Source organism: Hippocampus zosterae, chromosome 18 (genome assembly GCF_025434085.1).
Source record: "Hippocampus zosterae strain Florida chromosome 18, ASM2543408v3, whole genome shotgun sequence".
In the NCBI taxonomy this organism is placed as follows: domain Eukaryota; kingdom Metazoa; phylum Chordata; class Actinopteri; order Syngnathiformes; family Syngnathidae; genus Hippocampus; species Hippocampus zosterae.
The window spans coordinates 11,190,859-11,205,265 of record NC_067468.1 but is presented as its reverse complement, the minus strand read 5'-3'; the positions used below and the strand labels follow the sequence as shown (position 1 = coordinate 11,205,265).

Here is a 14,407-nt window from a genome sequence, read left to right as displayed (position 1 = left end):
TTTGCCTGGTGATGTGAATAACTCGGCGACGGGCTCAACAGCAACCCAATCCTTTATATATTTCACTCGTGTCAAAATGTCAGAATGAAGTGCTGCCTGCTCGCACTCCCCCAGTTTCTCCTTTCCTTTCCTCTCGGAGGAGCGTAGCTCCGGTTTCATTCGTCCGTCGATGGGCAGACATGCGAGGGCGAGGCGTTGCGTGGTTTGCCATGCAAGCATGCTATTTTCAGCGAAACCAATTCCCCAGATGGGCTTTTTCCGCCTTTAATAGCGCCCCGACGGCAGAGGTGGCGAAAGTACTCACACTTGAGCAGGAATGCAGTTCTTGTCTTTGTCATCATTGCAGGATGCTTATTTCAATTTTTTATCTAAGTATCTCATTATTTAACATCATACAATCGTCCTTGATGTTTTATTGGTGTGTAGGGCAGCATTTTTTTTTTTTAAATAAGACCCTGCGACCTAGAACGGGATTTGCCTCCAAATATTCGAAACATACTTCAACATCCGCCGGTATTTTTTGTGACCACACCTGACGTACTATCCGGTCCAAAAACGCGAGATGGTATCTGTCCTGTCGTCATTTTATTTCACAAACCCCTGTTTCCATAGCCGTTTGTGCTTTTTTTTAAAAAAATGTCGGCCCTTTTTTCAACCCCCTCTTAATTTTTAACATTTCAATTCAGGGTTATTTTAGCAGTTCTTAAAAATCGGAATGAAAAATAAGTGGATGGCAAATTGCCTTTTTACATGCACAACTTGATGTGTTTAAATTGGAACCGCGGTTGACTGACCTATTTTGACAAAGTAAGGAAAAAAAACATCAACATCAAAAAAAGATACACCTCAGCGGAGCACAGCAAAAACAAAACGTATTTTAAATTCGAACTTTGTTCCTCCCTGCCTGACGGTGTGACATTGAGCCGGTCTTCTCATTCAGGGGGAATTAGAGTTGCAGGCACCCCATTCAAGATGCATCAGCACTCAGGTAACCAGCAAAGTGTCATTAGTTGTGTCCCTTATCCCCCGTGAAAGCCGCCGGCCACTTTCTCCCCTTCGCCCGTAAGCTTTGGCACGAGTGGCCGAGAGGGTCAGTGTTTAATAATGAACAGGTCGGGCTGGCCGTAACGGATACGGGCACCTGCTTTATGCATCAGTCAATTACCTAATTAGAACTCTCCCACAGGGGAAAGCTAATACCTCATCCCGGAGTTGGAAGACAACCCCCTTTCCGTGTTGTGAATGGAGGGCGCTCGCTAGACTAACAGATACCTGTGTGTGTGTGCATGCGCTTTTGCATGTGAGAACAGGGGGGGGGGGGGGCGGGTAGGTTGTCCAGTTCTCGATTTCCCTAGCACAGATCAGGTACCAAAGGACGCTCATGGGAAATTGTGCTCTTAGGCGAGCGTGATCCAATAACGAGGCTTGCTCGGCAAAGCTCCTCGCTGCCCGACTTGGCATCGTGCGGCTTGGCCAGAAAAAAAGTGATCTATGGTCCCAGCAAAATCGTCTTTTATTTTTTTGGTCAGCCACTTTTCTTGCCAAAAGCAGGACTCGACATTGTGCCAGTCACTCAAAATTCCCTCTCAAGCAATTTTGTTGTCTTTCACTCCAGAGGCAAAAGAAGTAAGTGAACATGTTCTTGGAAGCATCTTATGAATGAAAGGAAGTGATTATCTGCCAAGTTGCTTATGAGACAGCAAACGAACCTCGATTGCAAATGGAATGAACGTGACGGGATATAGATTGATCGTTGGGGAGGGAGGGGGGGGGGGCGCTGATGTAAGAAAGCAGGAAAGAGCTGAGCAAACTTCGTAACTCGGGGCCCTTAAATAATACGATGGGACATTTCTGCCAGCGCCCGACACCGCGGCTTAGCTGAGCCTAACGACCAGCTCTGAGGTAATCATGCCCCGCTCATCAGCTATGATTAAGTCCGAGATTTTAGCTGCGGGGTGGGGGAATGGCGGCGGCAAAGTGGGGGTGACAACGGCAAAGGGCAATGAGTGACACAACGCCCTCACTTCACAAAGACTGAGTGGATGAAGGTTGAGCATTCTAGCTCATACGTTCTCATTTAGGCTCCGCCCCTCACCCGTGACCTCTGCCCCACCCAATGGCCTCCATCAGTCAAATGATGATTTACAAAAAAAAAAATGCGCGCACTGCGCTTCCAAACAGATCTCCATAACAGTCGACAAAGCAGCAAAATAAATTTTTAATTATGCTTATTAATAGATGCTATCGTTCAAACAGGATAGCGACTCTTATCGAGAGCATTATTGTACTTCCTGTGAAACAAGTTTCAGTCTTTAAAACATGCAAAAACATTTTTCGAAGTAGAGTTGAGCAACAATGGATATTTTCTGACACCAGTCCTGGAACTTTTCTGTCACACCTTTTACATCAAGAATGGCAAAGGATGCGTCGACTAAGCCATAGACGAAAAATGTGTCCCAAATAAAATGCGGTCATTTTTTCTATTATCAAACTATGAAGTTCTACAATCAAGCGACGCAAATGTGATTGCTCAGTAAACTGCTGCACTTCCATACGCTTGTTCTTAGATCACAAGGTATGAATTAATAATCTTGTTGATTCTCTCTAATTGTTCCCACTGTCTTGCCCTCAATTCGTCGATGAGCAAAGTGAAAGACGCCGCCCACTTCTCGGTACAGTTACCAGAAGTGTAAGACAAGAATGTGGCCTGGCTCAGCGAGAAATCCCAAAGTGCTTGGCGAGTCGTAGCTGCTAATACAGCTAATGCAGTAATGTACGGGCCCAGGCGATTAATGAGAGCGCTCTGCCTCTGACATCTCAGACACCCTAATGTTGCTGCAGCGGCTCTCTGGCCGCGCTTTAATCCATCACTGGACCCCGTAACCCAATTATGGCCCGACGCTTTACTTTAAGGCCCCCCCGCCCTACCTCCCAACCTCCGCTCCACTCGGTCCTTCACACACGTCTGCAAAAGGACAAACCGGCGGCGCACACTCTTCGATATGGATAAGTGGGTTTAAGTGTGATCAGACGGGCAGGTTTCACGCACAAAAAAAAAAAAACATTTGTCCAGGCACGAACACACGATAGCGTCGACCGGCAGCGGTTTTGTGATGACAAGAGTGTGCCGTGTAAACTGTGGAAGGCCACCGTTGTCATTTCAGTGTTACTCTGCTAAGGTCAGACTGTTAACATGAGAAAAAAAAGTGGGCGGGGCCTAGTGCTTATTAATTAGTGGGCTGTTCATTGTCTGGTATTGCATTTCTATGTAACCACTTGTCATGTCACAACCCCGCAGCTCTGCCCCAAGTCGTCATGGTTGTTAATTATACTTGCTGTTAGTCGAGGGCGAGAGGCGAGCAGTGTGGCATTTGCATGAGAAAGAGAAAAGCTAAATTCAGGTAGCGGGAGGTGGGAATCGTGGCCTTCTCGCACTCTCTCACCGGGGGAACCTTATATGAAGTTTTGAGGTATTCGGTATTCATGATTTTGTTGACACTCATGGTGGCAGAGACGACTCTCCACGCTTGGTGAAATTGTCATGTGTGAAAGTGGGAACAAAGTGTTCACCAATCCGTTCGGAAATCCGAGGCACAGGGTTCGATTCCGGCTCCGGCCTATCTGCGTGGAGTTTGCATGTTCTCCTCGGGCCTGCGTGGATTTTCTCCGGGTAATCCGGTTTCCTCCCACATTCCAAAAACATGCCTGGCAGGTCGATGGAACACTCAGAATTGTCCCTCGGTGTGATTGTGCGACGAATGTTTGTTCGTCTCTGTGTGCCCTGCGATTGTCTGGCGACCAGTTCAGGATGAAGCGGAAAATGAAATGGATGTTAATCTGGCTCATTGTGTACAGTATTGCGATCCTTCTAATTACGCAAGCCGCCACGCTAACATGCTTGATTCCCAAAGGGATCGGCAGCGTTTCATCAGATGTCCCCCGTCACATTTCTGATTGGCCTTGAAGGTGCTGATACTCGACCGCCTCGCCGAGCACATTGGCCCGGACATAAGAACCACGCGGCGCTCCAAGGTCGCCTCGACGTCTAACAAGGAGCGTACACGCTCCCTTACCTCTCACTTCCTGTCTCCGCAGCGCTCATGTCACATGCGGAGTTAACCGAGCTGTCAATCAGGATCTACGAGCAGGCCTCCTCTAAATCAGGAACATTGACTCCTTAAGAATGACCGGAGGAGCCTACTTCAATTAGCCACTCCCAACGGCAAATTAACTTAAATGTAAGCCGCTCAATAAAGTTTGAGACCATCATTTGCATGTCAATGTCGCTTCCCTCCCTCAAGGCCTTTTCCAGCTGACCCGTGCAAATCCCGAGATGCCGGTGGTGACTTCATTGCAACCGATGCTAATTAGCCAAAAAGCTAACTGTGTTGTGTACTTCTGGAATGCAGCGAGAACACGCAAACATGTTTGCTTATGAAAAGGAGAAAGGAGGTTACGAAACTTGCCGCTAACCCTCCTTGTTTTCTCCAGGTGTTGTTGAGTTGTGTCTGGTATACCACAAAATGCCATCACGTGGTATATTTTCAAAGGAGCGACTGGTTTGGAGCATATGAGTTTCATTAAAATTGATTCGTTTAAAAGGCGTTGTAGCGCACATTTTTTTGTACAACATCTCACTCATTTGTAGCGAGAACAGTTGAACAAACTGTCATTTGTAGGTTATTTTTGGTGGGGAATTTTCTGGGCGGAAAGACACAGTTGCTGATGTGTTATCCTGGTTAGGGGGAGCGGAGGGGTGGGGGGGGGTGGGGGGTGGAAACAACGGAATAAATGTTGACCGAAACCGTGGGAAACGTTGCAATGAGTGCCGGAACAGTGGCTCATTCTTTTTTTTTTTTTTTTTGCTCATAATAGCGGAGCAAGCACGGACGCTCGCATACATCTCCATGTCCTTAAATCAACAATTTGGGGGTGAATCTTACTTATGGATGGATGATGCCATTTTGTGTGTATGTTGAAATCAATTATCTTCAATTGTTTTGGGCAATTTTGGATGATTGTGATCATCCGCACAGTTGTCATCGGTCAGCACCATTTAAAAAAAAATACAAAATTGTGCATAACAGAGTCTAATTAGAATTCATCTGAAAGAGGTGATGATCAATCAGCATGGCAAAGGGCTGAACAATTTGGAAAAAAATTAAAAATATATATATACTGTGTATATATACAGGGCGGCCCGGTAGTCCAGTGGTTAGCACGTCGGCTTCACAGTGCAGAGGTACCGGGTTCCATTCCAGCTCCGGCCTCCCTGTGTGGAGTTTGCATGTTCTCCCCGGGCCTGCGTGGGTTTTCTCCGGGTGCTCCGGTTTCCTCCCACATTCCAAAAACATGCGTGGCAGGCTGACTGAACACTCTAAATTGTCCCTAGGTGTGAGTGTGAGTGCAAATGGTTGTTCGTTTCTGTGTGCCCTCCGATTGGCTGGCAACCGATTCAGGGTGTCCCCCGCCTACTGCCCGGAGACAGCTGGGATAGGCTCCAGCACCCCCCGCGACCCTAGTGAGGATCAAGCGGCTCGGAAGATGAATGAATGAATGAATGTATATATACAAAGCCTTTCAATCGACCAAAATGACAATTTTTTTTCCCCCTCCAAATTACATCCTCCTACATCGCAATATCTATTGAAATGTGATCAATTGTTCGGCTTTTGCGTCGTTGAGTAAAATGACCGACTATTCAAGCCCGCAGCGAGGCCTACTGCACATACCCATGAGAGTCAAGCGGCCCAATCGAGAAGGCTACATAATGAAAAGACGTCAATTTTTGCATATCATGCTCCCGGAGAACAGGATTATTGCTGTTCCTCTCCAACGGAGGAGAAATCTGCTTGTGAAGGGATTAGGATGATCGACTGTCCCCACCTATCACTAACTGCACTGTCCTCTCCTCCCTCTCCTGCAGCCAGCCAGCCAGCCAGCCAGCCCCCGGGCCCTCCTCAGCATCAGATGTCAGCCTCCTGGAATCAAAGTAAGTCAGACAAACATGTAGAGCGGACCTCTGAGGAGTACCTTGCCGCGTGCTCAAGTGCTATAAGTGCCCGGGAGTCGTCTTACAAGAAACACTTATTGCATTTTGTATTGAGCATGATGTTATGAAAAATTAATTTGGTGTTGGTGTAGCTCCGTCTCCATATCCATCCTGCGTGTTTGTATGAACCTCGGAGTCCACCCCCGAGCCTTGGTTTTTTTTCGCCCGCATTTTCCCCACGTTTTCGTGCCTGTGAGGAAAATCGCATGCAAATGCAGTCGTATGGGTCATGATGCGCAGAAAAAGGAGAGCTTGAACATCTCCCGGGATGTGCTGATTCTTGATAAAAGGAGTCCAGAGAATGCAGGCGGGATTCCCAGTCGTTCAAATGACAATAGTTACTGCTCACTTCCGTCCATTTAGTGCATTTAGGTCTCCTCTCGCCACTATTTAGGACACATATTGACGAGACTATTGGCAAAGTTCGACGATTATGCCTGCACAGGGAAAAAGAAACAGCTGAGCCAGCAGTTGTCGTTGGTGTAAAACATTTTTTTATGACGCGTTACTCATAAGACAATACAATAAGTAAGAAGACGACTTGGAGAAATACGAGTCATTTTTGATCATAATGAGAATTCTGGCCTCGAATGGGAACTTAGAAGATCATTTTGACATCATTGCTAGTGACTTTTTAATTTTCTACATTTTACGACGTATTGAGGTGTGCCTGCACATGATGATTCTTCCCAATTTGGCCTTCCAAAAAAAAAAAAAAAAATCATTCATCATTTGAAAAAAGTCCCTCTCTTTGCGGACTATCGCTCCCGTTTTATTTCGCAAATAACAGTAATGCGACCAACCTGTACTTTTTAAATTGTGCTGGATTATTTCAAGTAGATCAAAAGGGAAATCCCATTAAAAAGGGTTACAGTGTCCTGAGCTATTTTCTTCAATCTCGCAAATCTGAATTGGGGACTTGAACGAGATTAGAGGGATTTGATTTTTCAACTCTTTTACCCCTTTTTGTTGAGGCCTCATTTTGATTCCTTCATTTACATTTGTGCGCACGTATATGCAAGTCCTGGCGTCGAATGGAAAGCGAGATGATCTTTTTTTTTTTAAATTAACCTTGAACACCCCGGCATTGGAAGCCAAGAATCAACAACAGGTGCATTCTGCAAGTGGCTGCTTTAGTTAAAAGTGTGTTAGATCATTAACGGCAGACTCGGAGCTGGAAATAATATTGCTGTGACCCCAGGGAGTGCTGCTTTTTGACCCCGGAGGGCAAAAGCAACATTGGCACCGACTCATTCGGGTCAAGCAGCGGGGGGGGGGAGGCCCGCGTTGGTCGGGATTTAAGTGACCAAAACTATAAATCTTCATTTCATTCATCTGCTTCAAGTCTCTTCAGTTTGGCTAAAAATAAGCTTCACGCCGCTCGAGACGTTGATGGATGGGCTGTGAACTGCTCACCCTATAAAATGTAACAAGAAAGGCTACCGCCGCACAGCATGGAGCAGGTCAGAGGTCACGATATTGAGTTCACCAACACGGGTTTTCATTCACGGCGTGACTCTGTGCTTTAACGCCGGCTTGTACGTCATGTCGATGACGAATGAGGCGGGAATGAGCTCATTCTTATTCGGAACCGGTTTGTCCAAGATGAAATCGCAGAAATAGAAAATGTAGCATTCCGGGGTCAAACTGCCGCCATCATCAAAGGCTTTATTATCCAACCGGTTGGTTCTGAGCAAGCAATATGACCGGACGAGAGTCATTCCTTGAATAGCGTTTTACGGTACGACTCCACGCGTATTGAACATTTGTCATTTATTGAAGTTGAAAGATAACTGTTGATATTTTCTTTGATGCAGTGGACAATGGGCAACTTGCTAGCTGCTTAGCGCTGCCAGTGGACTGTCGGTACAAAAAAAAAAAACAACAACGTTATGATTTTGTGATTTTTGATCATGTTTGTAAGAATACGTGAAACACCGAATGGCTCTTGATAGTGAGGTTTGCTATATGGCGGTAAATAAACGTTATCCGGTAGGGTGGCTCGTCTCTGCTGGCTGTGTTATTGCTAGGTTATTTTATCAAAGCGAGCGTTCAAGAAAAATGTGCTTGATTTGAAAACGGGAAGCATTAATGACAAATAACAGTGGAATACTGTGATTGCTAGCTAGCTAGCTAGCTAGCTAGCTGGTCCGTGATAGCGTTCAAATGCTGCGAAACAATGCAGTTCACCGTTTGTTGTCAAGTCGGATGATTGAGACCGACACCTCTGCTTTTGAAGTTTTACCTCGCCGTCATTGCCCATGTTGTTGTTTGGTTGTTCTTTCGGATTTTTTAATCAAGCTTTGACCCAAATAAGATCTCCAATTTCGAGTTTTAGCACCACCTGTGGCTTTGGCACATGTCGCCTCCGAACACGTTCTGTGGATTTATTATGATTTATTTATTTTGACCCAAGTGGGATGATTTTAGAAATAGGCTTCCCGACCGCTGACAACTCAGCGCATGCCCTCTTACAATAATCTTAATAACATCCTTTCCTCTTTCCCCTCGCCTATTCCTGGTTACTTCCGCCACAGCGGAGATGCCTTAACCCCCTCGTTCCCGCTCATTGACACCCTGAGGGGGAACACAATAGGTCAACGCCGTGTGAGTCGTCGCAGTAGCAGCAGCGTCTCCCCACGTCGTTTTTGCCCTCCATCCCGCCTCCGGCGCTGCAATGCCGTCGCCTGTCCCTTCTTCATGAGCGTGCGATGGCATGCGTGGAGAGAGCCACCAAAAGTAAACATGTTGGCTGTCAGGCGAGAAGACGGCGGGCAAGCTCGCCTCTCCCTGGCATCGTCTCAGCGTTTGTCCCTCGCTGAGGTGTCATGGGCGGGCGAGCGTCAAGGTGGAGCGAGGGTTAGGCGCAGTTTGAATATGTAAGATCTGCGCTAGCAAGTAAAAGTGCTCGGAGGCAAAAGGCCAAAGACGTCCGCGGCGTAAGCACGTGTGTGTGCGTTTGTCTTCGCTTTGTGTCTCGATGACTTGAGAAAAGTGAAGTGCCATTTCCATATTTGTTTAACTAACAATATTATTATATTCTTCTTAGCCAAATATGTTAAAAACACACAGGAAATCTGTCTCTGGTTGTTGGGGTCACTCTTATGCTACAACAAAATTACATTCGGAGGCACACAGACACACATACGTACATACATACATATAAATACAGTATATATAATATATATAATATATATAATTTTATTTGAAAGTGCTTATCATCACACTCAAAGACACTTTACAAGAGCTTAAAACACAGGATAAAAATGTGCACTTAAAACAAGCATAAATCGTTTACAAAAGCACATTTAGATGAACAAAAAGTAAAATGGGTAAAAGAGATTAAAAGGTATTAAAAGTATTGCGGAACAGGTGAGTTTTAAGAGATGATTTGAAGGATTGGAGGTCAGTACAGTTGCGGATGTGTTGTGGTAGAACGTTCCAGAGGGTGGGGGCGGCGACAGAGAAGGCTCGGTCCCCCCAGGTTTTGATATATACCTACTGCTAATTTAACTCTTTCAGGGACAGAAATTGGTTAATAGTGTGTAAAAACACCACACGAAGCGGGAAAGGACTATTCGTGTTGATTTGTGGAAAAGAAAAATTGAAAAAAAGAATTGGGCCATTTTATGTGCTTATGAGTATTTGTACTTAATCATGAGTCAATCCAGTAAGAATTTATTGAATTGGAAAGAAGCGGTTGGAATGTGTTTGGTTGGTATTGTTCGCAGGCGTCCACAAAATCACAGATGTTCTCATTTGCCTTTTGCGAGTGTCACGCAAACAATCTGTTTTTCTAAGGCTATTGATTGCGCATCCATCGCTCGCTCTGCCTCTCAAGGCCGACATTAGCGCGACTCTTGCTTCCTTGTTCCATCTTTAATTGATGGTGGATATTGCTCCACTAAACTCCGCGCACTCATTGATATGAAAAGCGTGCGTGTGAAACGCCGAGGCATGCCGTCGGTGCCCTTTTATGGGGGTTTGACCGTCTGAGCCCGCCTTAAGAGCTTATGGATTTAAAAGGAGGGATGCATGATGTGTGAGTGCCGCGATGAGACATTAGGAGCTCTTTGCGAGACAATTACACAGACAAGCATTGCTACAAAACATTGTGATGCACGGAACAAAAGTGTTACAGGTGCATTTGCTTTCATGCCGTATAGATCTGGACTCCCAAAACATACACCCGCACGATTGATCGCGATGCGGCGCGAGAACATTCTCCATGTACACAACAGAGCTTTATAATCGTAAAACATTATATTTATATGTAGGCATCAACATTGAAATAGTTCCCAGATTGAGGTGACCACTGAGTCTAAGGCGTGTCATCCTCGCAGGGCAACGTTAGCCACATGCTGTGACAAAATTCACCACACTGGGAGACGTCAGAAATGTCTCGCGTCCATCTACAATCTGTTGCCCCCCCCCCAAGCCGCCGCCACGTATCTCTCGCCATCAGCCATCCATCAGCTGTCGACAGAGACGAGAGGCAAGCAGACAGATGTGTGGCCGCTGTATCGCTTGGGTTTTTTTTTTATTTTTATCAGCTTTCAACCCTCAGCCCGGCCGATGATTAGAGGGGCCGCGAGGAAGTTTAGCACATGTTGGGAGATGTGTGAAAGCCTGACGGCGCCTTCAAAGCTGACGGAAGATTCTACGTCGCCATCTTCAGTGGAATTTACGAGATTCTGATAGCTTGTACCAACTCGGTAGACAATAGTTGACAATCTGGGATGTCGAGATATCCTCCCACATTATTTAAAAACACTTAGCAAAACATACTTCTATATCCATTGGAAACACAGATGATCATAAAAAAATTGTGGACATGCATGTGCATTTAAGAGGAGGGGCCGAGTGGGGAAAATCAAGCGAGTCGGCGTGCGAGTGTCTGGTTGTGAGCTGTGGTCCGCAACTTGCGAATGTGCTCTTTGTGTTTGTTTTGCTCTTCTACAATACAATACAATACAATACATGCTGATTTATATAGCGCTTTCACTTCTCCCGGCGTTCAGTTAACGACTGAAAAACGCTTTGGCGTCTGCGACTCTCCTGAAAGTAATTATTCGGGATGGATCAATACCAGTTTCGGAATTGGCGCCGGTGCGCTCTAGTATGTGAAAAATGGTGCCGATACTCTGACAACAATACCACTCGACCAGACTAAAGTATGTTTTCAGAGCAGGTGAGCAGTTTGGCGATACTTTTGAGACACAGAGGCATCCGTATTCCTCCTTCTTTATCCATCCTACTCGACATTCTTCCTCGTCTCATATCTACGTATTCCTTTTACATGCTGCCCCTAGTGTTCTAAGTGAAGCATTGCAGTACATAGCTGAAAAAATAGCCGCCCAAAAAATGTTATAACATGGAATGAAAGAAAAATCGCAATATAGCAGGGGAGGACTCTAACCCTAAATATAAACTATGATTTCCACACTTTTTTTTTAATAAGCTGACATCCCGCTTCAGGGGCGTTGATCACACACTTCTGTGGTGAATGTGTCATTTTGGCGATGAATGAAATCAGGTCACTTCACATGTAAACAGTGTTAATAAAGGTTGCACTTGTTTGTGTGTGCGTGTGTAGTGATGTTCCTCAAGGGCACGGCCGCAGTAATGATTTACTAAATGTCAAATGAACACCAGTTGGGAGAAAACACCATCCAGCAGGCGAGCTGCCTGGAAGCTCTCGAGCATTTCACGCCCTGATTGTGAGATATCTCCGTGTGAGCGGCAAGCGGCGACGTGGCCGCAGAATTAGTGCCCAACGAATTAAACATGCGGTCACTTTGAGTCGCGTATGCGACACGTTGATACGCGGGCGGCGCTGCAAACATAGTTTCGGAGATGAGCCTGAGTGGATGTGAATTCCAGAAGTCAAGATCTGCTCCGCTTTTTTTTTTTTTAAGGTAGAAGAGCACAAACCATCTGCGCAATAATAGCTTTTATGAGTTTTTTCCCATCTCTGAGCGCAGCGTAGTCTCCTGGGTCGGGCATCACTGGCGGCGACAGCTCGAAGCGAGCTGAGAGGTTTGCTGTCCCGTCTGCGCGCTCTCAGGCTCATCTGCGGGGTCCGCAGAGACCACCGGGAAGAGGCCTATCGCCATCGCTCTGAAGCCTTAATCACTCTCCCTTCCTCTCTCCTTTTACATCCTCGCGGCTGCTATTCGCACTCCGCCCCGACACCATCATTTATTTATCCGCCCCATTCTCGAGTGTTGTTTTCCATTCAGCACCATGTTTTTTTCACGACTGGGCGAGTCTCCGTGTTTGTGTGGGTGTCACTCGGTGGTGATTTCTTCCACACAAAATGGACCCGTGCGCAAACACGGCCCAGGAATAGAAGTTAGAGAGGCAAATAGTTGTCACGCGGCATTCGGTGACTTCTCGCTCTTCACCTGCTTTGACTGTGTTGACCAGTGCTGAACTCGGAAGAGTGGATGGACCAGTCCAAAGTGTCACCGGGGACTTCATGTAAATGTGGGTCACTGTGCTTGGCACATGCACTTGGTGGAAGAGGGCACTGTGATCAAGTTGGGGGGGGAGTGAGCATGTGTGTGTGTGTGAGTGTGTGTTAAGAGAGCCGAGATGCAAGTTGTCTGGCAACTTGTTACAATCTAGAAGTGACAGCGGCTCTCGTTTCCACTAATGAGAATGACCTCGAGTCTTTTCTCCTTTCTTGACAAACACACACACACACACGCACTTTGTATGTCGCTATGGTCTCACCTGATGCACCCTGACAGACTGTTGGAAGGTTGGCTTGCCTGGTGCACAGCAATGGAATATAATTCATTCAAACGAAAGAAAATAATAAATGAAAGCATCGTTAAGGGGAGAAAAGTACAGTTTCAGGGACACTTGGAATTATGATGATTGTTATTTCATCAGACTTCCCAAAGCAGTTTGAGTGTTCATTCTGCAAACTGGAATGTACTGGGGTTGAATGAGTGAAGATTTGTTTTTTGTAGTCGATGCAAATGCGCTGAAAGTCAAGTCAAAGTCGATTAATCAACGATTAATTATTGATCTTCAACCCCGTAGGTGAAAATCCGCAATTTTGAGATCGCATTTGAACCTCCGCTGGGCTCACGCTTCATGTTTTGCTCTTCTCCTGCCATTCAGTTAACCTCTGGAAAGTGTATTGACGACCTTGGCTCTCCTTTCCCACATGCAAGGGCATTGCAGTACGTTTACCGTATAAGGCCCTAAAAAGTGACCTCTGTGAACTGCAGATTTTCGCAATATAGTCGGGAAACAAAACAAACAGCGTAATGTCGATGATAGACAGTGAACGCAGCGTATCAAAACTTACCGTTGCCATTGGCATACCACCACAAGTGGTGGTCCCCAACATACATATTAGCGCGTTTAATAGCATTAGCGTGACAGCAAAGCTATTTGGATTCCATACATGAGGACGCGCATGGCCATGACATCAAATCGGTTGCCACCCTGAGAGGGATAAATCAATGGAAGAACAACCTCCACACAATTGACTTTGCGTGCCCTCGAAGGAGAAACGAATGTGGAATTAAATAGCGCTGGTCCAAAAAAGAGGTGATAGAGTCCTCCCGTTCTTCCCTTTCTGATGGTTTCCATTGAGGCCAAGGGCTATTACGGCATCGTACAGGTGTTGCTTCCATGCATATTTCTCCAGGTGTGAAGTTACCCGAGTTGTCAAAACTAGTGCTGGAATGTGGTTACATGAGACAACTTTTGAAAGCTGCCTTGGGGGAAAAACTTGATTTTTGTAAACATTTTTTAAAATTCTCACACAAATAGTTTCTTAAAGGCATTTTTCAGAAAATTGAAAATTTTCTTCCTGACACCCTTGTTGAAAATACCGTACTGCTTTCCGCTCCTTGGATGTGTTGTAGGGGGAAGGAAGAGGACGTTTGCATGGGTGATAAGCCACATATGCAACAAAGTTCACCTTTTTCACTGTTGGAGGTGAAAGATGTCTTGCCAATATGTTTCTCATGCGGATGAGTCATATCCCCGCAGCGCAAACTCATGGCGAGCGCTATAGATTTGGCCAAGCGAAGATTAAATGACTTTCCCCATGTTAGGCTGATATTTTATTACTTCCGCCGCGGAGGTTATTTTCATTGGCGTGGGTTTTTATCCTTTTAGCCGTTTGTGTGCAACACCCTGTCAACCGTTTTTGATATATATTTGCCGATCTTCTTTCAAAGACGTTCCCCTTCAAGCCTCGGTGAGAAATAGCAATAAATCAATGACATTCATTCTCAATGATGCTTTTTGCTCCTTTTCACTCGTCAAGCTTATTTTCACGCGCATGCATCAAATCAGACAGGTGTTCTTGGACGGTGTAAGCCCCCC

At 45.8% G+C, this 14,407-nt stretch overlaps 1 protein-coding gene across 15 annotated transcripts in view; it reads left to right on the top strand.

Moving 5' to 3' along the window:
* Nucleotides 1-14,407, top strand: part of LOC127591339 (uncharacterized) — a 279,941-nt gene that overhangs the window by 106,741 nt on the left and 158,793 nt on the right. For 7 of the 15 annotated variants that reach the window (XR_007959851.1, XM_052051366.1, XM_052051362.1 and 4 more), the window contains one exon: nt 5,927-5,992. Coding sequence is in view for 14 of the 15 variants with exons in the window: in XM_052051366.1 (XP_051907326.1) it covers nt 5,927-5,992 (66 nt within the window). In the remaining variant the exon portion in view is untranslated. The remainder of the gene's footprint in view (nt 1-5,926; nt 5,993-14,407) is intronic. The other 8 variants (XM_052051372.1, XM_052051375.1, XM_052051371.1 and 5 more) reach the window with 2 other exon arrangements.